This window comes from Gossypium raimondii, chromosome 3 (assembly GCF_025698545.1).
Source record: "Gossypium raimondii isolate GPD5lz chromosome 3, ASM2569854v1, whole genome shotgun sequence".
Lineage (NCBI taxonomy): Eukaryota > Viridiplantae > Streptophyta > Magnoliopsida > Malvales > Malvaceae > Gossypium > Gossypium raimondii.
In genome coordinates, this window is record NC_068567.1 from 56,007,253 (window position 1) to 56,032,422 (window position 25,170).

Sequence of the window (25,170 nt, forward strand, 5' to 3'; positions counted from 1 at the left end):
TCTAGTATGTTAAAAAGAAGACTTTTATTATTATTATTATTATTATTATTATTATTATTATTATATAAAAGTAGCAGCTTATTCACGCAGTAACATAACGGGTATGAGGAGCAAATAATAACAACAATGAATAAATAAAGGAAACAGTAATTGACATGGACCAGAAACTTGTGGAACTCGTATTTTAGAGCATTTGCTCCATTACAAACCCAAAAAAAGAACCATGAATTTTAGATACTTATTTAGCTATCCTCAGCCAGGATGTTTTGTTTGGTTTCCCACGCCTCAAATGTCTGCTCTGTCCTGTACTTGTACCTATGTGCTGAATACAGAAAAAAGCAGAAATTGATTATAGAAAGAACTGTAAGCAGCCAGTAAAAATAGTCGAATTTCGCATTGTTTATATTCTGAGATAGCCAGGACCGCTGCTTATTCTCTGGGTTCCTTGTAACCGATTTGACGATACTGTTGATTATACTGGCAGCGAAACAACCCAAGCCACCAGCTATAGCAGCATATGCAGAGCCTATACTCTTCATTGCATCCGGAGCTTCCTCGTATAGGAACTCCAATAGCCCCACTATGGAAAACACTTCAGCTATACCAATCAGGCAGTACTGGATCAACAACCAGTATGCACTTAGATCAGGCATGGGAGTTAGGAAACTAAACTCGTAGCCGTGTTTTATAGCGTAGCCTCTTCGAAACCTTTCGAAAACCCCACCCCAGGCTACAGATAAGATGGAAATAAACAGACCAATGCCTACTCTCTGAAGCTGAGAAGCACCGTGTGGATGACCAGTGATGCGTCGTGATACAGGAACGAATACGGAGTAATAGAGACACAGTATAAGAAATATGCTGAGGCCGGGAAATACAGGCATGCATGTTACTGGGAGTTTGAGTTTACCAATGTGAGTATTCAAGGTGTATGCCTGCTGTATTGAGAGAGTTATAAATTCTGTTAAGATAACATTCAGCATAATCGTGCAAGCTGGTATTGGAATAAGTTTAATGAGTATCTTGACTTCCTCTACTTGAGTCACTGTGCAGAGCCTCCAGGGACTTGGATTGCCCCCGTCTTCCTTCAATTGCAGAGCTGCCTTATCCAAGCATCTGCAACACCAAAAACAATTGGAAATCAGATGTAACAAATAAATCAATTTGATCTGCAATTGAGAAATGGAATGAGAGCAGCCTATACCTGAAATCGTCAGTATGAGGTATCTTTCCACTGCCCTTTATAGCAGAATGTCTTCCAGGGAGCTCGTAGAGGCCTACTAACTCGCTTCTAGTAAAAGGGACATGTTGTTTCTTGAAGGCGGCAACAAGGACCTGAGCAACTCGGGTTAGGGGGCTGCCTCCAGGCAACCTATGCCTGTATAAAGGAGTACCAGCAAAGAACAACATGTTGGACACTCCCATAGCTATAGCTAATGAACCGAAGGCAGCTCCCCATCCACGCTCTATCTGGATGTAGACTACCAGAGTGAATGCCACAATTGCCCCAATAGTAACACAGAGGTAAAAGAAGTTGAAAAACCTATCCAGGAGGGTCTTGTAATCTTTACTTCTTTCATCAAACTGATCAGCCCCAAAAGACGAGACGCAGGGCCTTATACCCGCGGCTCCGAAAGCAGTTAAATAAAGGACAACATAGAGGTAAAGCATCTGCCATGGTTTTGCAGGCTCGCAACTACCCAAAAGCAGGGACAGTTGATCGCATTGATCTTGATTTGGCACAAAAATTTTCATGGATGCACATAAAGTTATCCCTATCAAACCCTGTAGGAAACAAGGTTGACAAGTAAGGAAAGGAAAATACCAAATTACTTAACAAAGGGTTCTATAAATAAGGGATATCTCACAGCAAGATAAATAGTAGTGAAAATGGCTATTGTCCAATATCGACCGAGATAAGCATCGGCTAGAAAACCACCAAGGACAGAGGATACTTGAGATATCCCCAGGAAATTGTTAACTGCATTTGAAGAACTTGAAAAGGGTCTATGCATAACATAGAACATAAAGGCCACCATGTTCACTGATAGGCCAAAATAAGCCATTCGTTCGGCCATCTCATTTCCTGGAAGGATAAAGAGTTTAATTTTCACAAATCCCACACGTGCAAAGTACAACAGGAACTGTATAGATTGTAACCTAAGGTAGAAGAAACTGTGTTATTTTACCAAAAATAAATAAGGCGGCAATCCATCCCCCAGTCTTTGAAAGATCTGCAATAGGCTTCCCATGGATATCAACAGGTGTTGTGCCCCCAGTATAACCACGCCCAAAAGCTGTTCGTCTATTATCAGACTCGATAAAAAACATCCCCAGTTTCTTCCTGGACCTTCCATCCTCTTCCAAACTAGCTGGTGTCTCAAGCATATCTTCAGGCGATTTGATTTCTCTGCTACCCATATCTCTTATCTCCCTGAAAATAAATTTAAAAGCCCTCCTATCAATGGATTTTTCAAGCTTACTGCCACCAAACATGCTAGGGAAGAAAGTTAAGCTTCTAATAGTTGTGGTAAAAGTGGGAGGAACCTTGTGTCAAATCATTGGGTTAGAAAATTTTCAAACCTGACGGCTGGTACCGAGCATACCAATTAATGTTGAACAAGAATGTGAAATGCATGATCTCTGAGTTCCATGAGTGATCACTTTAATTGAATGACCAGTGAGAAAGGGAAACAAGAACAGGCTACTTACCTCAATACTAAGGAACTTGCAGTGTTAATTCACTAACTGTACTCTCACATCACTGAGATTGAAGAGCAAGCAGTGCTTCCTTAATATCATAAGCTGATAAACGTGCAAGTTATGGAAGCTTAAAGGTGAGAGAGAAGAGAATTCATGTTCTTGGGGGGCAGTTAGTAATCACAACCAATTCAAATATTTATTAAATGAAATGAGAACACTCTTACACAGCATAATAAAGGGAGGTCCAACCGTCCACAAGGACCAATCAGAAAATGGCTAAAGAGTCATAAATGGAATGAGAAAAGTAGAAACCAATAGCAATAGACAGTGTTAGCTGTGAAGCGGCATTAATGGCTACAAACGTAAGATTTGTACTTGGACATCGACTCCATGTTTTGAAGTACCAACACGAAAATGTTGGCCTTTGTATCTTCAAATTCAAGGCCTAAAACTCTACCTATAGCTCTCTCGCTTTCTCTGGCTACTGCTTAAGTAGCAACATGAAAATGGTGGCTTTTAAGTTTTGATTAAAACGAAAGTGTGAAATATAGGTGCAAGCAAATCAAGTTGACCATTTTGGAGGCCTTAATGTTCGAAGATATGGTACTTTTTGGCTCCGCTTTTTTAGGGTTCTTGTCAACGTCTTGTTTTTGTGATATCATGCAGAGTCGTAAACGATACTAGCAGACCATAATGAATAGGTTTAATTGTCTTTATCATAATTCTAAAGGGCGGAACATAATAACTATGTATGTGCTTGACAATGCATTAAAATTACGTGTAAGTTATTATCTACTTTTCCAATATCAAAAATTTAATTTTGATTAGATAAATGTATTAGATCAAATTTCATTTATGTGTAAGTTTCTTTAATTTAATTATTTTAAAATTTTAAAATCCATTAATTCTATTAATTAAAATAACATGATATTTTATGAGTATCACGTGAAAATATTAAGTTTACATCACATTACGACATAATAATACATTTTCTGCATAAAATTTTGGAAATAATAAGTACCTTTTAAATCAAGATTAAAATTTCAAAACTTGAAATTAATAGTAGAATTTGACAAAACAAGCAATACTTTATTCTTTTCAATGTATTTTACAACTCACATTGATTTTTTTCAAAATATGTCATTTAAGTGTTTGGTAGTTTCCATATAAGATTCTAATTGAATGCGAATGTGAATACTTATAATATTATAATGTTTGGTGTACATGATAAAGTGTTATTACAATTCTAAAAAGTTACATTAGATACGTTTGATTCTCTAAATACTTTATAGAGAATGTGATGTTAAATTTCAAATTATCGATCAAATATAATTTTAACTTTTATTAGCAAAAGTTAATAAACATGTAATATAACCTATTTAGTTTTGTATTTAGAAAAAAATAAATATTAAAATTGATTTTTTAAATCTTATCTAGACATACTCAATATAATATAGTCTGCTGATAAAATTAAAATATAATATATTTATGTTTTGAAACAATATAATTTCAAGATACATAATTAGGCAGAAGAGGGTAATCAGCAAAGACGGGCTTTTCCAAGAAGCAATGAAGCTTTTTTGGATCATGGCATGGGTGCTGATGTTGAATTGTTTGACGGCTTAGTGATGCAATTAGATTTTCAACAAAATGTAATTAGGGTCGACTTAATTCATTAATCTCATATTCTAATCCATTTAACAATTTTTTATAACTATTTCTTTCCAATTATGAGAAATAAAATATTATATATACCATTCGGATGATGACTTGATAAAGTAGCGAGACAGGGATATGTTGCTATTGGACCCTCTTTGGGGTTTAGAGTTCAATCTAATCACATGAATTTTTGTTGTTGCCTTTATGTATATGTATATTTCATATTAATTCCAATTTTTAGATATTGTTGTTGAAGTTATAAGGTATTAATAGCATCATCGAGATTTGTTGTTGTGACATTAATCTCATTATAAATTCTTATTATATCTGCTCTTTTTGATACAATATTTAAAATTACTCATACTCCCTTCCCAACCCTTAAATGGGAGGATAATGTACTTTGACGCACTCGAACTCACGTTCTCTTGCATTAGTAACAATGAATGCCAATCAAATTAAAATTTATTCCGCTATTCTCGTGAATTTTAAATTTTATACATAATGATAAAATAAATTGTTAAATGTTATAGTATAAGCAATGACCTAGTTTAATATTTTAGGGTATTAATAGTAACAAAATTTATCATTGTATACATAATAAAATATTAAGTTGTTAAATGTTATAATATTAGCAACCATTTTAAAATATTATTAGGTAATTTAAATCAACGTTGCAAATTCTTGATTTAATTTATGCAACGAAAAAAATAAGTTGTTATTAAAAGTGAAAATATTATTAACCACTTTAAAATTTCGTTACGTGATTTAATTTTATGATTATTGATCACGTTATGAATTTTTAATCAAACACGTAACGTCAAAATAAGGAAGATTAGGGGTGAGTTTGGATGGGCAATTGGGTGCGGTGTGTTTAGCTTACTTTTTGTTTCACGCTACATTATCCCTACAGTATCTAATCTCACCGCCACCATTGTTTTTACACTAACCGTAGGTAAACGCACCGCCCATCCAAACTCACCTTAGGAGGGATTGACCAGTGAGTGGCGTGGGTGCCTAGGGACTAGGGTAGTGTTTTTTTTTATTTGCTCTTTTAATTACTTTTTTTCCTTTTGGGCCGAAAATTACAAATGTTTTGGGCTTTAGGGTTTTGGGTTGGTTGGGTTTTTTATTTTTCAGCTTGGTCCAGGCAATACTAACCCAAACTTCCCAAAAAAACAGTCCAAATGGTTTTTAGTTACTCTCTGGATCACTCTATTGGTCTATAACATCATTGACATGGAGTCAACAACCATGATAACAATCAAAACTGTTAAGGTTGAGGCTTAAATGCAACAGCTAGAGATCTCCGATTAGAGATCCAAGCAATCTGGTGACTGAGACTAAAAGCGACAAGACGGAGTGGCGAAGTGTTTGGATTCAGGGTGTCGGGCGAAAGCTGAAAAGGGGCTGGCGTGTGACAACATTAGGGGGTTTTTTACAAAAAGATTATAAAAAAATAAAAAATAACTAAAATGTTATAACTTTTTTTATTTACCAAAAAAAAATATTTTTTATTTATCAAAATATATAAAAAAATAAACAAAAAAAACCTGAATGATAGGCCAATTAAATTGGCGGCACCAAAGGTGCCAAATAAATTGGTGGCACCAATGGTGCCAAAGTCATTGGTGGCACCATGGTGCCAAAGGAAAAAAAAGTGTATAATTGCTTTCTAAGTCTTTCTTATTTATTTTTTTATTCCCCTTTAACTTATTTTTTATTTAATAACTCTATTTTAATTTAATAAATTATTCTCATTTAATAACTCTATTTTAATTTAATAAAATATTAAGTAATACTTAATTTTTTAAAATTAAAATAGAGTTATTAAATGAGAGAATTCTAATTAAGTGACCATCTGCAGTTTCAAGGACTTGACATGCAAATTTACTATTTTGAATTTTGAAAGTGAATTGCTGCTGCTTGCGCACTAAAATTGAAATGTGGCTAATTGACTTCTAAGCCCTCCTTATTTATTATTTTCTTTTTATTCCCCTTCAACTCAATTTTTTATTTAATAACTCTATTTTAATTTAAAAAATTAAGTATTACTTAATATTTTATTAAATTAAAATAGAGTTATTAAATGAGAATAGTTTATTAAATTAAAATAGAGTTATTAAATAAAAAAATGAGTTGAAGGGGAATAAAAAGAAAATAATAAATAATGAGGACTTAGAAAGCAATTATACACTTTTTTTCCTTTGACACCATGGTGCCGCCAATGACTTTGGCACCATTGGTGACACCAATTTATTTGGCACCTTTGGTGCCGCCAATTTAATTGGCCTGATCAGGCTGGTGTCAGGTTTTTTTGTTTGTTTGTTTGTTTTTTTGATATATTTTGGTAATATTTTGATAAATAAAAAAAAGTTATAACATTTTAGTTATTTTTTATTTTTTTATAATATTTTTGTAAAAAACCCAACATTAGGGGATGGTGGACTAAATCGATAAAGGAGCAAGACAAGGAGAATGAGACACGATGCAGGCGAAATTTAAATGCTGGGCAATTGAAAAACAAAAAGCTCAAAGACTGGTGAAAGGAGGAAGTTGAGCACCAATAAGGAAATAAAAGACTACCTAGGAGTTGCAAAAACATAATCAGTTATATCATTAGGTATCAATTTGACTATTTATTTAGTTTCAATTAAATAAATTGTTTAAAAATTATAAAAGATAAAATATTAAAAAATACAAAATCAATGTTATGAAATGTTTCAATTTCTAAATCTAAATGGATGTATTAATTAATTTTCGATTTAATGAAATTAATTGGGATGAATCAAGTTGGTTCATTTGATATTGGGATGTTGAGTTTTCTAATTTGGGTCTGACACCTCCCCCAACGTCAAAACTGCCCCTTTGGCTTTGGTGACCCACAGGTTTTACCAGAATCAACGAGCGCCCATGCAACTCGGCCTCCCAAACCGGCTCCGGACAAATCACGGCTCGGTTCGATTATATAAACACTCCTTACTTCCACTAATCCCTCACTAAAACCAACTTTGTCTAACCTTTTTTCTCGGTGCTGAGAAATTCAGAGAAAAAAATGATTCTCCCAGTTTGTTACTTTTCTCTTTAATCTACGTGACTCTCTCTCTTTCTGTTCCTTTTTCTTTGCCGATCTCCTGTATTCTGAATCTCAAATTAGGTACTTAATCTTCATTTTTTAGCTTTAGTCTCTTCGTTTTTTATCTTTAATTTCTTGGGTTCCTACATTATTTGTAAGGTTTATTTTGTTACATTTTGGTTAACTTTCATTGGATTCTCCGTCACATTCTTGTTGATTTTCCTGCAAAAAATAATTTTATGTAACGAAAGATTTGGGCTTTTGCTTTTCTTTTTTAGTGACTCAAGTTAGTCAAACTTTTGACTAACAGTATTGATTAAAGATTCTTCTCCTTAGCTTAATTTTTGTATTTAAGTTTTATAATTATTATTTTTATTTGATTTTCAGCTGAGTACTGATAGGAAATTATCAAATCCGAGGCACCATGGAAGCAGACGACAAGTTTTTGAACATGGGTATTCTCATAGTAGCCACTCTGGTAGTGGCCAAACTCATATCGTTCCTCATAATGCCCAGATCTAAGAGGCGGGTGCCGCCAGTAATCAAAAGCTGGCCGGTAATTGGTGGGCTCCTTCGATTCATGAAAGGGCCCATCGTGATGATCCGGGAGGAGTACCCAAAGCTCGGCAGTGTTTTCACGTTGAACCTGTTTAACAAGAAAATAACTTTCTTGATCGGACCTGAGGTTTCAGCACACTTCTTTAAGGCTTCAGAATCAGACCTCAGCCAACAGGAAGTTTATCAGTTCAATGTTCCGACTTTCGGCCCTGGTGTGGTGTTTGATGTGGATTACTCAATAAGGCAAGAGCAGTTCCGGTTCTTTACGGAGGCCCTTCGAGTTAATAAACTTAAGGGTTATGTAGATCAGATGGTTACTGAAGCTGAGGTGAGTAGTTTGCTATGAATTTGGTTCGTGTTGTGCTTGTTTATATATTGTGCATTATTGGATGATCCCGTATCTGACCCCTCATAAAGAAGCGACAACAATTCCAGAGTATCTGACTAGGGAAAATGAAGTTTTACCTGACATGGAGTTTGCATTTATGTTTTCGGGTAAATTGTAGTTTGGCGGGTGATAAACGAATCCAGTTAAGTAAAATTGGTTTGTTTGTTTCATTGTGGAATGTGGGTTATGTGAAATACAAGCTGCACATGCTTATACAGTTATTTTGAACATTGATATTGCTTTCTTTAAAATCAATGTCATATTTCGTGTTCTTGTGATTCGTGCATAAAATCTATGTTTCCTACTTTTTCCTTGATGAGTGTGAAGGGTCGTTATTGCTTGATGATTTGTTGTGCATAACATGCTTAAAGTCTACTCCTTGGTTTACTCATATGAACAAAAAGGAATAAAGCATAATAAACACTTGCTACATTTGAAGAGATATGTTCTGTTACCGAATAAATGGTTCCATGTTACATATGATCAATGGTGTAACTTCATTATGGAATTGCGCAGGACTACTTCTCTAAATGGGGGGATAGTGGTGAGGTGGACCTCAAATATGAGTTGGAGCATCTGATTATCTTGACGGCTAGCAGGTGTCTTTTGGGTCGAGAAGTACGTGATAAGCTTTTCGATGATGTGTCTGCACTCTTTCATGATCTTGATAATGGCATGCTCCCTATCAGTGTTATCTTCCCTTACCTGCCCATCCCTGCTCATCGCCGTCGTGATCAAGCTCGAAAGAAGCTTGCAGAAATCTTTGCAAATATCATTTCCTCTCGTAAAAATGCTGGCAAGTACGAGAATGATATGTTGCAATACTTCATTGACTCTAAGTACAAAGATGGTCGTCCAACTACAGAGACTGAAATAACTGGCTTGCTCATTGCTGCGCTCTTTGCCGGGCAGCATACCAGTTCCATTACCTCAACTTGGACAGGTGCCTATCTCCTTCGTCATAAGGAGTTCCTATCAGCAGTGGTGGAGGAGCAGAAAAAACTAATGCGAAAGCATGGAGGCAATGTTGATCATGATGTTTTATCTGAGATGGACACCTTGTACCGGTGCATTAAGGAAGCCCTGAGACTTCACCCTCCACTGATTATGCTTCTGCGCAGCTCACACAGTGATTTTAGTGTAAAAACACGAGACGGGAAAGAGTATGACATCCCGAAGGGTCACATAGTTGCAACATCACCAGCATTTGCAAACAGGCTTCCTCATATTTACAAGGATCCAGACACATATGATCCTGATAGATTCAGTGTTGGGAGGGAAGAAGACAAGGCAGCAGGGGCTTTCTCGTATATTTCCTTTGGAGGAGGCAGGCATGGTTGCCTTGGTGAACCGTTTGCTTACCTTCAGATAAAGGCTATATGGAGCCATTTGTTGAGGAACTTCGAGTTTGAGCTTGTGTCACCTTTCCCTGAGATTGACTGGAATGCTATGGTGGTTGGCGTGAAAGGGAAGGTGATGGTTCGTTACAAGCGGCGACAGCTTTCTGTTGAATAGAAAACATAATGTACCTGGGTTCGTTAGCAGTTTTAATTTATCTTTTTTAAAATGTTGGCCTATTTTGATCTGTTTTGGAACTTTTGATTTTATTTGTGAGCATTCTCTGGATTTTATTTTCTAGTTAATATAATATTCATGATTTGTTCATGAGCAAAAATTGGTTTGGGTTGTGTTGCGACACACCCTTTTGCAGCCGAGGAAGTAAACAGAAATCATAATGTGGGATAAATTGGATTTTATGATTCAACTTAAGTTATCATTTAATGCCTGCCAAATTATCTCCAAGCTAAGCGGTGAAAAGAGGCATGATAGAAATCATGCGTAAGTTCCATAAAAGTCAAGATAAAAGAAAAGAGGAAAAAATATAAGACAAAGAGAGGGATCTTATTTTTACTTTAGTTCTTAATTTTGATTTTGATTTTGTTTTCTCCCTCTGCATGGTATTGGAAAAATGTAATGTCATCGTCCGCTTTTATGGACAGAAACGTAAACGCAAACATAGTCCCTTTAATGGGACTTAAATGAATTCCTTTAAAATATAGTACTTCCTTGTTAAAAAATAGTTGAAATGGTCCAAAATAACATCATGATTGATCCGTTAGCTTCACTATTTATACATAGCAAAAGCTAATAAATCCTAACTAATAAAATCTAAAGAGTCCCAACAAAAGAATTCTAAAAAATATAAAGCAAATTCAAAATAAAGCTTAAAGATCCAATAATTAAAAGACTGAGTTAATAGATACAGTGAAAGGTTGTTTTAGGAGCTTTGGTGGGTATATCGACAACTTGATCAGTGGCATGGATATGATGGACATCAAGTTCTTTATGATCAACATAGCAGTTAAAAAAGTAAACATCAACTTCTAAATGCTTCATCTTAATATGCAACACAGGATGTTATAGGTGGATTCATCTTAATATTCAACACAGGATGTCGACAAAGTAGGGTGGCACTCAAATTGTCACAGGATAGTATAGGTGGATTCAAAAGCTATCTAAAGATATTTGAGAAGATGTTTGAACCAAAGAGCTTCAAAAATAGTCACAAGAGCACGATATTCAACTTCGCTTGAAGATCGTGCAATTATAACTTTTTTTTTATGTCGCAACTGATTGTAGTGGAATTATAAAAGGGTAAACTACACTCATGGTCACTTTTGTTTATCTCAGATTACATTTTAGTCACTTATATTTGAAATGTTACGTTTTAGTCACTTACGTTATCGCGTTGTAACATTTTAGTCACTGAGTCGTTAATTGTCGTTAACAGTGTAATCGGTTAAATTATCATTTCAAACAAAAAAATTTAGGTTAAATTATACAATTAGTCCCCATATTTTTTTGTTTTGAGCAATTTAATTTTTTTATTTTCCATTCTTTTCTGCTTCTCTCTCTGTTTTCCTACTTTCTCCATTTCTTTTAACGTATCAGGAAGTCGAATTGGCAATGAAGAAAGAAGTAAGAAGTTGAAAGTCATCATTGCTTATAACCAAAATCCATAACACATACCATATGCTAACTATCAAAACCCTCACCCATCACCCATCACCCATCACCCATCACCCATCATCTTCATTTCATCAACTAACACCTTCGCCACTACCATGACCTCATTTCGAAAACATCTAAAAAAATTCCCAACTTTTGGACAACCCAAGATTGAATCTCCATCTAAGGGCGAAGCCAGAAATTTTTTTTAGGAAGGACTGAAATTAAATTGTAATTTTTACGATAGCAAAAGTGCAATTTCACCATTTTAATAGTCTATATATTTATAATTTTTAAGGATTAAATCAAATTTTTATCATTTTTAGGGGGCAAAGTGTAATTTTACCTTTACTAATTTAAACTTTTAAAAATTTTAAAGGGCCTAAATAGAAAATTTTCCATTTTAGGGGGGCTGGGGCCAGCTACACCCTTGTCTCCATCATTGGCCATTAGATTGACTCGATTTTCTGATATATGCTCCTCCTCACTAATACCTCATTCCTGACTGTTAGGATCGACAAGAAAGTTGTCGGAATACCTCGAACCCCTTGACTTGAATCTAACCCCTCTCTTTTTCTCCATTTCTCTCTATTTTTTTTACACTTTTTTTTCTTTGTTGCAAGCCTAATCTTTGGCTCTTTGTGATTTTTTAGGGCTTATTAATTGTTGTTTACTTAGATTCTTGATTGATTTGAACGCGGGTTTATTTGGTGGGGAGATGATATTGTTAGGTTTGTCATGAATGAGGTCATGGTAGTGGTGAAGGTGTTAGTGGATGAAATGAAGACGATGGGTGGTGGTGGAGGGTTTTGATAGTTAGCATATGGTATGTGTTTATGGGTTTTGGTTATAGGCAATGACAACTTTCAACTTTCTGCTTCTTTCTTCATTGCCAATTCAACTTCCTGATATATTAAAAGAAATGGAGAAGGTAGGAAAACAGAGAGAGAAGCAGAAAAGAATAGAAAAAAAGGAAAGTTAAAAGATCATAAAACAAAAATTAAATTGCTCAAAGCGAAAAAAATATGGGGACCAATTGTATAATTTAACCTAAAATTTTTGTTTGAAATGATGATTTTTAATGTGTCACGTCAGCTTACTAGTACACCGTTAACAACAATTAACAGCTCAGTGACTAAAATGTTACAACATGATAACGTAAGTGACTAAAATGTAACATTTCAAACATAAGTGACTTAAATGTAACCCAAAGTAAACAAAAATGACCATGTGTGTAGTTTACCCAACCATAAAATAGAATATAGTCTAATGTGGTTCCATGATCATTATGGTCACCGGCCTAGTCAACATCACTATACATGTAGAGATTAGAGTCACAACAATCAGATATTCAAAGACCAAGATTTTTTGTTCGTTGAAAGTAACGCAATAGTAGTTTGACTGCTCCCCAGTTTAATTCAGATGGATTGTGCATGAATTGTGATAATTTATTGATAAAGTGACAAATATATGACCTTATGAATGTCAAATATTGTAGTTTGCCAAGCACCCTTTGAACTCTGTAGCATCAATGAAACTAATTCCAATCATTTGTGACCAAAACTTCTAAAGAACTCATGGGAGTTTGAACACCTTTTCTCTCATGCATATTTGTCTGATGAAGAATATTATGAACATGTTTGGGTTGAGATAATAATAAACTACTAGGTGTATGAATCACTTGAACACTTAGAAAGAACTTTAGCCCACCAAGATATTTAATTGGAAATTTTACAAACAAAGAGGAAATGAGAGTTTTGATAAGGGATGTGTCAACTTATTACAACAATGTCATTGACATAACCAACAAGTATATGCAATTTCCATTGATGTATTTGATGAACAATGAGGCATCTGACATAGAGCGTTGAAACCCCATTTGCAAGAGAACTTTGGTGATTTCTTTATGCCATTGCTGAGGGGCTTGTTTGAGCCCATAGATAACCTTAGATAAGTTGCAAACATTATTTGGATTAAGTGAGTCTTCAAATCCTGACAGTTGTATCATAAAGACTTGTTCATCAAGAGAACCCTAAAGAAAAGCATTATCGACTTTGATTTGATGAAGTTTCTTTAACACCCTAAATTTGGCCTGAAAGTTTAAGCCGAACTTGGACGAGTTACACCAACGCATTGAAAACCGATTTCTTTTCAGAATTTTAACTTTGAAAACCAGAAATTCATTTTTGTTAGTTTATGTGATTTTATAGTTTCATGTTAGAAATTGACTGATATGGACGAGATTATCAAAAGGAAAGCAAGGCAAATCCAAAGATAATTTATAAACTCAAAAGATCAAATCACAGTTATTATAGTGCAAGACAATTCGAGCTTTCGTACGCCGTCTGACCGTAAATTTGAAGGTAAGACAAAGGGTGGGTTACCAATTATTGTGTATAACCAGACTTAATACAATTAAGCAGAGCATACTACATAAATCATAGTAACGTAAATAACTTAAGAGCAGTTGTATAATCAGTACGGTCAAATCTAGAGTCTCACAGAGATTTAATCAAAGGTAGTACAATAGAATAAAGGAAAACAGAATAGAGCAGAACAAAACTGAATGGTACAGAGTAGAGCAGAACAAAATATAGCAGAACAAAGCATGTATGTTTATGCAGATGCAGTATTTTTCAAACAGATCAAAATATAGATTTATTAGAAACAGTCTTCCCAAACTCCGTTATACACCAAAATAGAGTTCTTCTCCAAACTCATCTATCCATAACACACCAATAAAGTCACCCTGGGTTGCCTGGCAACGATGACTCACCACCCCGAATTGTCCAACAATGATGGCTTATCAATATGCAGTTAAACTGTCAATCACATATATGTGGTCAAGCCACTAATTACGCAAATCATTAACTGTCAGTACAAAATCTTCCTCCTTTAACATCAACCCTAGTCTCATTCATTGTGTCATGGCATGCATATGCAGAATCAGAGTAATGAGTATGTAAGACATGCTATCTTTCAATAACAAAATCAGTAACCATGATAATCCATGTTTTGTAAAACAGACTTTTCGAACCATAACATATCATATCAGATTTGTCATGAAGTCACGTGCACGGTTATAAAACAGAATCAGTAACAATCAATCTAGTATGTTCAGATATCGTATTTTCTTCATAAACAGAGTAACGTAGAGGCGTACCAACAAACTTAACAGAATATATATCGTACCTAATAATTCGCACACATAGACAATAGCATATTACGTTTTGATTGATCCTACTTGTAACACTCTAAAACCCGGCCTAGAAGTTTAGACCAAATCTCAGATGTTATATTAATTACCGAAATGATCGTAGGAAAAATTTTAGTTTAACCAGCTAGAAAATAAACGGTATTTAAGTTAAGTAAAAACTCTCAGTTGTAAAATCCCGATGTTAAAAAAATTTTAGTTCAAAATACGCTTATGTGCGTATAACACAACATTTCGTACCACAGTATTCAAAATAAAAGTTACAATTCAAACCTTTTATTTATAAATGCGAAATTTATGAAAATACTTTTAAAGTCGATTTTAAAACGTGGCTGTTCGAGACTTTTAATGTGCCAAGTCCAGCAACAGTATACGGAAATACCTGAAAAAAAAAAGAAACTAAGGGGGTGAGCTATACGAGCTCAGTGTGAGTCCAAAAGGTGACAAACAACATAATTATAGAACAGAAATCCAAATAACAGTTCAATGGCATAGTGTATTTACAGAGATACACAAAAACAGAGGGTAAACTCGGAACCTATGTCTCGACCATACGCAACAATGAACACACTTGGTACTATATGCAGAATTACAACAGGCAAACCCATCAATGGGTTGATACCAAAATACTATCATCACAAAGACAATGATAAGAAACTCAAAATTACGCTTACACCTTAATACCCGTAATTAGAACAGTCATGAACGTTAACACAAGCAGATAGAATACAGACAAATAGATTTGCACCCAGTCACTCAATCAAATGCGTATGAAAGCAGTCAAGTAGTAAACACTTACCCATCTAGCCAACATACCTCTCCGTCCCCCGATCACACCCCAAAATAGCTGTTTAAGCTCACCAACCAAACACACTACAAAGGACCTCGAAAGGCCTATCCAACCCTACACACCATATATGTGGACTAAGCCACTCAGATAATAATACATAGCAAAGCTGATGTATATGCAGTACAGTGCATTGCGGTAAACCGTTGTACAGACATATTGTAGTTTAAACTGTCGGATCAAATAATAGTAAGCATCAAGGCCGACATACATGTGGTACAGTACGGTAAACTACTGTACCGATAAGTTGCAGTTAGACTGCCAGATCAGATCAGAATCAGTCTTCATTCTCTTCACAACCAACCTAGAAATTACTTTATACAAGTGCATGTAAGCTTACAACCTCATAGAAATAATAAACACATTGACAGACAGTTAGACAGAAACAGATATGTACACACCTAGCTAACCGAGTTTAGAATCATATATCTCGCACAACAGTCATAAATAACACATAAGCCGAAGCTCAGATCAGAGTCTTAACTACCCTCACTAAAGCCTAGCCAAGGGTCGGAGCACACAGACACATTTTCAGATAAAAAACATACACAAAATTAAAATTGGTGACTTAGGGCCACACGACAGTGTGCTCTGGCTGTGTGGAAATGCCTAGGCCGTGTGGGGTCAATAATCTTGTGTGGAAGGTGGCGCATGACCGTGTGGCTAAGGCACATGCTGGTGTGAGCCAGGGACCTGGCCGTGTGAACAGGCCGTGTAACTCTTTGTCCATTTGTGCTAAAATAGAGTACAGGGCAGACACGGCCGGATAAGGGTCTCACACGCCCGTGTGCCCACCAAACACGGTCGTGTACACATGATCGTGTGGGATCCCTAAATCTCTAAATTAGCCATACGACCGTGTGGCACCAAAGCACTAAAATCTAATTCCCAAACATACACGCCTGTGTGCCCAGGGGACACGGCTGTGTGGGAATCGACTAAAATCCCAAAATCGGCCACACTGCCACGTGGCATCAAAATTGGCCTGGAACCCTAACTCTTATTTTAACACAGCCGTGTGGGGGCACACGCCCATGTAGCCACCCGTGTGGTCACGAAACCACCCTAAAATAGCCTAAAAAATCGTGCTTTCGCACTTGAAACACTTCCCATCCCTCGATAACCCGAAATCATACCAAATTGAACAAGTTCTAAGCATAAAACAACAATGCAACATCGCAAATAGCCGGTTATAAACACACATACATAAAATGTCGATTTTCAAAGAATCGACTCAAGAATTTGCAAACAAAATAGAAAAGATTCAGAACTCACACTTGATTTACGATCAATGACTTTCAGACACCGGCTCGACGATAAAGGAGCAAAGCTCTCTGAAATTCGCAAGCAAAACCGATTCCCAAAAAAAAGAAAAAAGAAAAAGAAAAGAAAATAAATGAGAGGGAGATGAGAACGTGAAAAGAAAGAAAGTAGTGCACACACAATGATTCGAACACACATCCCAGAGATACATTAACACGCAACTAACCGCCAGACCAGCAGGCCTATTCTAACATCAAAACGCGCAACTAAACATAATAACTCAACTTACTCATTGACCCTAATCACAAAGCTCAAAACTTCTAACCCCAAAATTTGGGATGTTACACTACTCACTTAGGTTCAAACATAATAGATACACATACTAATTACAAGTTGTTCATTATCAGTCTAACATGTTCAGATATCGCATATATCATTCATATATCAATCTTAGAGCATCATATAGTCCTCTTACGATCAAATTCATATCATAAATACATTGTGGAGGTCAGTGCTCGTGTTGGGCAACACTCACGGCCTCAAGAATAAGATTTAGATCCTATTCATATACCACACGGCCTGGACACGCACTCATGTCCTTGCTCGTGTAGTTCACACGGCCTAGGCACATGCCTATGCCGTTTGCCCGTGTGGTTCTAAATCATAAACAATGAGTTACACGGCCTGGACACATGCCCATGTCCTTGCCCGTATGGCTCACACGACCTGGGCACACGCCCATGTCCTTGCCCATGTGGCTCACATGACTTGAGCACATGCCCATGTCCCTGACTGTGTGGTTCTAAAGCATAAACGGTGAGTTACACGGCCTGGACACACACCTATGTCCTTACCCGTATGGCTCACACGGCTTGGGCACACACCCATGTCCCTGGCCGTGTGGCATCGATAGTCCCATTTTCGATGATTGAAAATGTAAAAAAAGAGGGGTTTCGACACCCACCTGATACAGACTTGATGTAGGAGCAACAAGGATGAATTCCCATCCCGACTAGCTAATTAACTAGAAGGAGAAGTCAGACTCAGTACAGAATCGGTGTAACATAACATAACAAAAAGAAGAATCACTTGAAAATAAGGAACCAATATGCAAAAACTGAAGAACGCAAACAAAATGATAGAAATTGTCGCAAAACAAGAAAGAACAAAAAGAAAATAATAGCACCGGAGGTTTCTACAAGGTTTTAGATAACCAATCGAAACTAACTACCTTTTAACGAATTTCAAAAATAAAACATTCCCTATTGATTCCATCGGGATTCAAACACAAGACCAATGATTATACAAAAGCTTAATCATTGAACAACTAGGCTCATTGTTGATATCAATTGACTGAATTTAACTTATAAGCCAAACATTTAAAGGTAAGGGTTTAAGCAAAATGACAAAACTTCTAGAAACAAGATTTGAACCCAGAACCTCACACACATACCCAAAACACTTGACCACTGAACTAAACCAATTTACTTGTGAACAGTTACCAAAGTCTAAACTAAAATCAAAGGATGACCTCTTTTGGTTCTAAAACGCAATTTCTTCTAAGTCAGTTTTTAGGATGTTACAGTTTCCAATGATTCTGCACAACCATAGAAAGAACCAAATGGATCGTTGTAGGTTTAACAACTGGGTTGAATGTATAATGATAATCTACTCCTACAAATTGAGTAAAACCTGTTGCAACAAGTCTCACTTTATAACTATCAATAGAGTGTTCATATTTTTGTTTAACTATAACCAACAACTGGAGTAGTTGGATTAGGTAGAACCAATTCACAAGTTCTATTTCATTTTAATGCATCAAACTTTTCTTGCATTGTTGCTTTCCAAAGATGATATTTTGAACCATGTTTATAAGCCGTGTGAGGGATGGAGGTGGTAACATTTGCATTGTAGTCAATAGGCTTTTTGGGTTTGAATATGTTGTTTTAGGATCTAGTATTAGAACTATTGTAACTAGATTCAGTTATACAATTCAAGAATCAGTTATTTGGTTGTAAGCTTTAGCTTCTCTCACGCTAAGGTGTATATATACCCTTCTTCTATTCAATGAAATTGAAGCTAGAATCATTCATCTAGTAATTGTGGGATGGAAAAGGCATGTTTGATGGGGTTTTGGGATGATGGATAAGGGTAAGGAGTAGTAGATTGATGCATAATGGATGTTTCAGCTGAAGGATGTGAAATAAGGTTGGTTTGAGAGGATGTGATCCTCAAGTTTTAGATAGGTAGTGGTCAATTTTTATAGGTATAAGTAATAAGGGAAGGTGGTGGAGATGGAGGAGTAGAAGAGGGAAAAATAAAATTCGACATACTTGATTTTGGTAGTTCCAATAGAGGTGCAACAATGTTGGCGTAATATGAGAAGAATGCAAAATTGCAATTTTGAGAGGTGGTAACATATTCAATCAAAATTCTAGGAAGAAGTTCAAATTTGGAAATATCTTAAGAGATATTTGAGGAAGTAACATTGAATAAGGATTTTTTACTAGACTCGAAAATATTTTGGATGGATAAAGGATAAATCCAATCAATTTTGAAATTTTTTTTTATGTTGGAAAAAAAACTTTCTTCAATAAAATTAACATTTCTCATGTGGCAAATTTGTTATTATGGTTGAAATTTTTTTTAAAATTGATTGGAAAAGTGTGTACAATCAAGTATATTTGGTGTAGTGATTCTCAAAAATGTCATATTAACCCAAATAATTACTAAAGGCTGAAATGATTAAAATGGTAGTATTTAGTGACAAATTTGTTATTATGGCTTTCCATTCTAACCAACAGAGACAAATTCAATGGACGAAACCAGATGATGGTGGAATGATATGTAAGCTTAATTTAATTCAAAAACAACCATTGCTGATTTTAACGAGGAACTGCAAGGCATCATCCCATTTACACCCATATATGTATTTCCATATGTAAGCTTCTACACAAAACTTCAAGAATTTTAAAGAAAAAATTTAGTACAATTGAGGAGGCCTGGTGAGGCAGTGAATTTCAAATAACATTTGCATCAGCATCACCACGGTTTCAAGTCCCCAACTGGTCCTGCTGTCCAGTTCAAAATCTTTTCACCAGGCTTCAAGTATATACTCTTCTGATGTGGCAATTTACGAGCTAGCCCATTCAATATTTGATGGAAAGCATCTCGTGGCAGTGCAGGTTGCGGGAACAACATGGCTCGTTTCATCGAAGGGTTAGCCAGAAGCCTCTGTTTCCTTAATATTACTTCCGGTGGTATAGATGTGAGAATCGTATCTAACTTAGGAACATCTTCTTCTGCAACAAACACTCCGATTTCCTCCCATGGAATAGCATCAGCAAAGGGTAACACTATATCATCAGCAATGATGACAGGAATGCACCCAAATACCACAGCTTCCACTAGCCTAGGACTCCAGGGTGCCCACCCTAGTGGGCACAAGCAGAATATAGCTCGTTGCATGTCCTCGTAGTAAGTAGTTGGATGTTCAGTGGAGATGTCGAAAAGTGGATTGTTCTTGAAGTTCTCCCAAACAGCTGCCCTTGCACCTCTGCCATTCGCCATTGGAGTCAGTGAGGGTCAACAATCAACCTAACAGACTCAATAAAGCAAGCAACTTGATGCAAGGGATGAAGCCAAAATAAAGCACGAGGATATGGCATCAAATCTAGATATAGAATAAAAAAGTCTCATGTCTACTTCATGTAGTCATTTCGAGTAAACAATCAACCTGAACTATACTCTTGAGCACAAAAGAAACATACCTTGCGTAGTAGCCACCTTCAGGGTCATTATTCACATCATAAAACAATCCACGGAAGTAGACAAAAATAGACCGTGGAGTATCTAGTGGAATCTGGCGGGCCTGCATCTTTTGAGGGGGAGCATAAGGAGGAATTGTGATTGAACCCTCGTTCAAGCACACATGGTTCCGTTGTCCAAATGTCTGAACCAAGGTAGCACGCTGCAGGATTGGAAGGATCCCCCTCTCAATTGCTTTCTCTTCCTGGAGAAGATTCAGAAAACTGAAATAATCACGGATAATCAACTATAAACAAAAAGTACCAAAAATTAACATAGAGCAATCATCAGTTCATTACTTCAGTGAGTACCAATCATCACATGTTTTAGCTTCTTTGCTTATAAAACAATATTAAACCACCTTTTCTAGGAGCAAGTTCACATCCCAACATACATGTTGCCACATATAGCTTGCTGATATTACACTATCTAGTGAGTACCAATTTGGTTGCATATGAAGATTTATGCCAAAATGGATTGAAAACATGTTTAAGCATATACCATGCACGGTTACGTAAATTGCCAACCTCAACAATACTTGTAAATAAGGCAACAAAGAAGTAGAGAACCGGTTACCTGATAATGAAAGCATGCTCCAAAATCATGGGGTACAACAAAGAAATGATCAGCACCCTCTGTTCTATTCCAGTAAGGCCAGCTTGAGGAAATAAGCTGTATAGCACTTCTCACCATCCGTGGAGACTTGAAGGGCAATGGCAAACCAGTAGGTGTAAGATCACAAGTGGCATAGATAGGGGTATAAAACCAATCAGCTTCCTCTGGATTGAGGGTTCGAACAGGACTAGATAAAAGGAACCTGTGCATGTAGATCTCAGCAGCAAACATGTGTGAAAGACATCTGGGGTCTTTTTGAAGGATTTTCTTGTTGTATTTGCTCGGAAGCTCGTATACATAAACTTTTAACCTCCCTACTGGATCGTCTTCCAACACATCACCAGCACTTCCTACATTATTCAAAACCAACAACTTTAAGTATTTAAATCCAACCAAATTTGAACAACATTAAAAAAAAAAAAACAAGAGATACCAGAAATTCTCTCAGTGCGAGGGTTGCGCTCAGCGGCAATGCTACAAACAAAACCAAAAGCAATGAAAAGAAAACCCCAGAACCATTTCCTCATTCTGGCAGAATCTGAAGCACCCGGAAGAAGGATGGACAAAGAAATGAAAAGGGGCCCTTTATGAGATTGAAAATAAAAACAGGCATATTTAAGAGAAATGTAAATGGCGTACGTTTGTTCAAATATGGTGGGACGTCATTAGGAGTAGTAGTTGAGTGAGATTCCTTAAAGTTGAGGTTATATTGGTTTTGGGGGTCTGAATAAGATATGGAAATTTCCAGTTAGGGAATTGAAAGTGAAAACTGGGAGGCATTGCTTCAAGAAACAGGGAGGACATTTTCCTTTTAATATATATAAATGATGTTTGAACGGTTCTGTGAATATACATGTATGATGTTTGAAGTTTGAACTTAAAAAATGTAGGCGCCACTTACGTGGCTGGGTTAGTAGCAAACTTGGGGTTTAAGTTGATTAAGATGACTCTTAATTATTCACTTGTATAATAAACAAAATTAAGTGAAAGCAGCGTTTGTTTTGCCGGTTCGATGACAGGTCCGTGTCGTGTTTTCCAGAAATTCTTGGGCCTATTGTTGTTACTACTTCTCTCTAACTCTTTTTGGGCTAAATTTCGAGCCTATTCGAGAATCACAAATCAAATCCATGAGTCGTCTTAAATTTAAGAATAATCACCCATTTTGCTCACTTTAAGTATTATTATTTATTTAGTTATTTAACTTTTTAAAATTAAATTTTTTAACCACTTTCCTGTTAGTTTCCATTGGAGGAATGACGGATAACTAATGCGGCTTTTTTATTGGTTTACTAATAAATTTAGCCTTTCAATTTTACACATTCTATTAATTTGATCTTAAATCTTAAAACTTCAAAAAAATCAACCCTCAATTTTTACAATATTTTTCATTTTCATTTTAATTCTAAAATATTTGATCATTTTACCCATCATTATTACAAAAATTTTTAATTTAGTAATAAATCTGAAAGTTTCGAACAAAAGAAAAAAATAGCTACAAAATTTATTTTTGGATAAAATATTAAAATTTTGATTTAAAAAAATAAAAAAGTATAAATAAATCATAAATCAAAAATAAAAATACAAAAAGAGAGAAAATATATCAAATGTTTCGAAAAGAAATGAATACAAAATGAATTTATGATTATTAGAGAGAGATATGACACACCACACCTGATTCGATCATCGAATATGAATGCGAGATATCAAATTCATTGCTGAAGCAACTAAGACTAATTTTATACTTGCATCTAGATATCAAACATGAGATCATTCATATCAAACCATAAGTCATTCAATTCGTTGTTTAGACTTTTAAATCAAGTTGGAAGCATTTCTAAACAATTCCTAGGTATCCAAAGGTGATTGGGACCAAGTACGTATTGCAAAAGTCGGTTAAGAAAACAGTAATTTTAGGTACAACAAAAGTTTTAATTTTTTTTTTAAAAATTGAGTAGTTGTGTTATTTATAGCAATAAACCTATTGATCGAAATAGTAAATGTGTTTTGTACAAGGTGATTAAGTCGATCCCAGCTTTCAACTAAACAACATTCTTCGCTATCCTCAAATCATGAGTTGTCTTGAGTGAGGGCTTAAGCAACACGAACTAAATAACATAATGAAAACTTTTAATTAACTTTCGGTAGGAAAGTTAATTTCTCTCTAAATTAGTATCTACGCGTTTTTTTTCTAAAAAGTAGAATTTACTTTCTGGTAGAATAACAACGTTATATGACATGTGTAAATTGTTTAACCGGTGGTTCCTATTTATACATATAATACAAGAGTTCTATTTGAATAAGGTCTAATTAAATAATAATTTAATAAAAATATAGTTACTAGGGTTGTCACCCTTACATGGTTCAAGGCCAAGTTGGGTCTTTTTGTATTGGGTCCAATTATATATATTCCTAGACTTTAATCTAACACTTATAATTTATCCAACTCAATATTTATTGTCTATTACCTAAAACATTATTTATTTATTTAATTTATTTAATTTTATTTAAATTATTTTCTCAACCTAATTCTAATTCTTTTAAAGCCACTTGCAACTTTACTATTAGAATCTATTAGGAAATATATTTAATTATATTATTTAAGAAATTCTTAATGACTAATTAATTTAAGTCTTATTTTAAAATTTAATTAATTAATTATAATTAATTAAATTAATTCCTAAGACATTTTTGTACTTAGCGAGAAAACACATATTGCGAATAGTGATAGATATGATTTATTTCTCTTACTTCATTGTTTTTATTCATTCCATAGTTATTGGTTCTACATGCAATTCGTTTTTGGTTATCTCGATCTAGCGGAGGGATCGATTGAAAATAATTAGGGCTAAAATAATTTGTAATTAAGTTTAGGCTTATTGCCTATTAATTATAAAATTATTTAGTCATGAAGTCATTTCATTAAAGTATTATGATTGAGCTCTCTCTTATTATATACCATTATGAAAGCCACTCATTGAGTGCTTGTCCGATATCCTTGTCATAAGTGTGTTACCCTCATAAGATATCATTAATCTCTTTGGGATAATTTGTTCTCCTAATATAATTCTATTTTATCTCACATGAACCATTACATCTTTCTTAATGAAAAGTCAATTACTAACAAATAATAATTAAATTATTTATCACTAAGAAAAATGACCCATGGTCATGTCACTTTCATCTATCATTTAATGCCAATGAGAGGATATCACTTACCATTTAATTGGGCTATGAATTCTACTATTGTGGAATGATGCTCCATATTGTAGAAGTCGTATACTCAATGTACCAATTTTTAGTTCATTATCTATTTGAACTTAGGTTTTTATTTACATCAAAGCATATAAGTCACGTTGACATAATCTATCATCCACTTAGGATTGAGTTATGACACAAAAACTTAGCTCTGATCAAAAGAACCAAAATTTGCAGGTCGAGTACCCGAACCATGGTTGGTACGACTAACATTTTGTATCGTGTCAACATTAGTATTATCTCCATTATCCTTAACATTAGAAGCATGTGACTCCTCATCCTCATAATCTTTGGCCTCTATCCAAGCCAAAGTTTGGCTATGAGATTCGAAAACGGCTTCATTGTGAAGAACACATGAGTTTGTCTTGTCAACCTTTCTATCTAAATAGTCCAAGTTTCTCTAATTTATTGTGATTAGATTTCACAAAATCTTTGAGTTGCATCATCTCTCTTGTGAACTTGCCCATCATACCAACAAGATTTTCAAGGGTAAGGACCAGTTTATTACTTGCATCCTCTTGACTACGTGTACATGTCATGGGCCAAAGTGCAAAGCCCGTGACCATGACACAAGATGCGCCCCATGGAGGTCTGTCAATTAGATGGGGATCATTTAGCCCACAAGAACTGGCCCGATTCTAAGAACTGTTGGAGAAGCCTAAGTGACCCAATGATGAAGATATGGCAATATAGGGCATCCTGGTAATGATGGGAACTAATATTAGAATATTGATAGGAATCATATCTTTTAAATGTTAGATTAGATTTGATATTTTGTA

At 35.3% G+C, this 25,170-nt stretch overlaps 3 protein-coding genes across 4 annotated transcripts; 1 reads left to right on the forward strand and 2 right to left on the reverse strand.

Annotated features, from left to right (window-relative positions):
* Positions 1-104: 104 nt before the first annotated feature.
* LOC105794824 (protein NRT1/ PTR FAMILY 6.1) lies at positions 105-3,145 on the reverse strand. 2 transcript variants are annotated; one of them, XM_012624175.2, is made up of 5 exons: positions 2,584-3,145; positions 2,190-2,434; positions 1,869-2,086; positions 1,205-1,785; positions 105-1,116 (listed from the first exon to the last, which is right to left on the reverse strand). In XM_012624175.2, the coding sequence occupies exons 2-5, from the start codon at positions 2,419-2,421 to the stop codon at positions 243-245; spliced, it is 1,905 nt and encodes a 634-aa protein (XP_012479629.1). In that variant the 5' UTR covers positions 2,422-2,434; positions 2,584-3,145; the 3' UTR covers positions 105-242. The 2 variants fall into 2 exon arrangements, with proteins under 2 accessions (XP_012479629.1, XP_012479628.1); XM_012624174.2 differs by having other exon boundaries at positions 2,713-3,140.
* A 4,049-nt stretch (positions 3,146-7,194) lies between these two features.
* Positions 7,195-10,056, forward strand: LOC105794825 (sterol 14-demethylase). The gene is made up of 3 exons (XM_012624176.2): positions 7,195-7,516; positions 7,823-8,321; positions 8,898-10,056. Exons 2-3 carry the CDS (start codon positions 7,860-7,862, stop codon positions 9,894-9,896), a joined length of 1,461 nt encoding a protein of 486 aa, XP_012479630.1. The 5' UTR covers positions 7,195-7,516; positions 7,823-7,859; the 3' UTR covers positions 9,897-10,056.
* A 9,491-nt stretch (positions 10,057-19,547) lies between these two features.
* On the reverse strand, positions 19,548-21,737 carry LOC105794827 (probable beta-1,4-xylosyltransferase IRX10). The gene is made up of 4 exons (XM_012624182.2): positions 21,570-21,737; positions 21,098-21,486; positions 20,485-20,726; positions 19,548-20,270 (listed from the first exon to the last, which is right to left on the reverse strand). Exons 1-4 carry the CDS (start codon positions 21,661-21,663, stop codon positions 19,757-19,759), a joined length of 1,239 nt encoding a protein of 412 aa, XP_012479636.2. The 5' UTR covers positions 21,664-21,737; the 3' UTR covers positions 19,548-19,756.
* Positions 21,738-25,170: the final 3,433 nt, after the last annotated feature.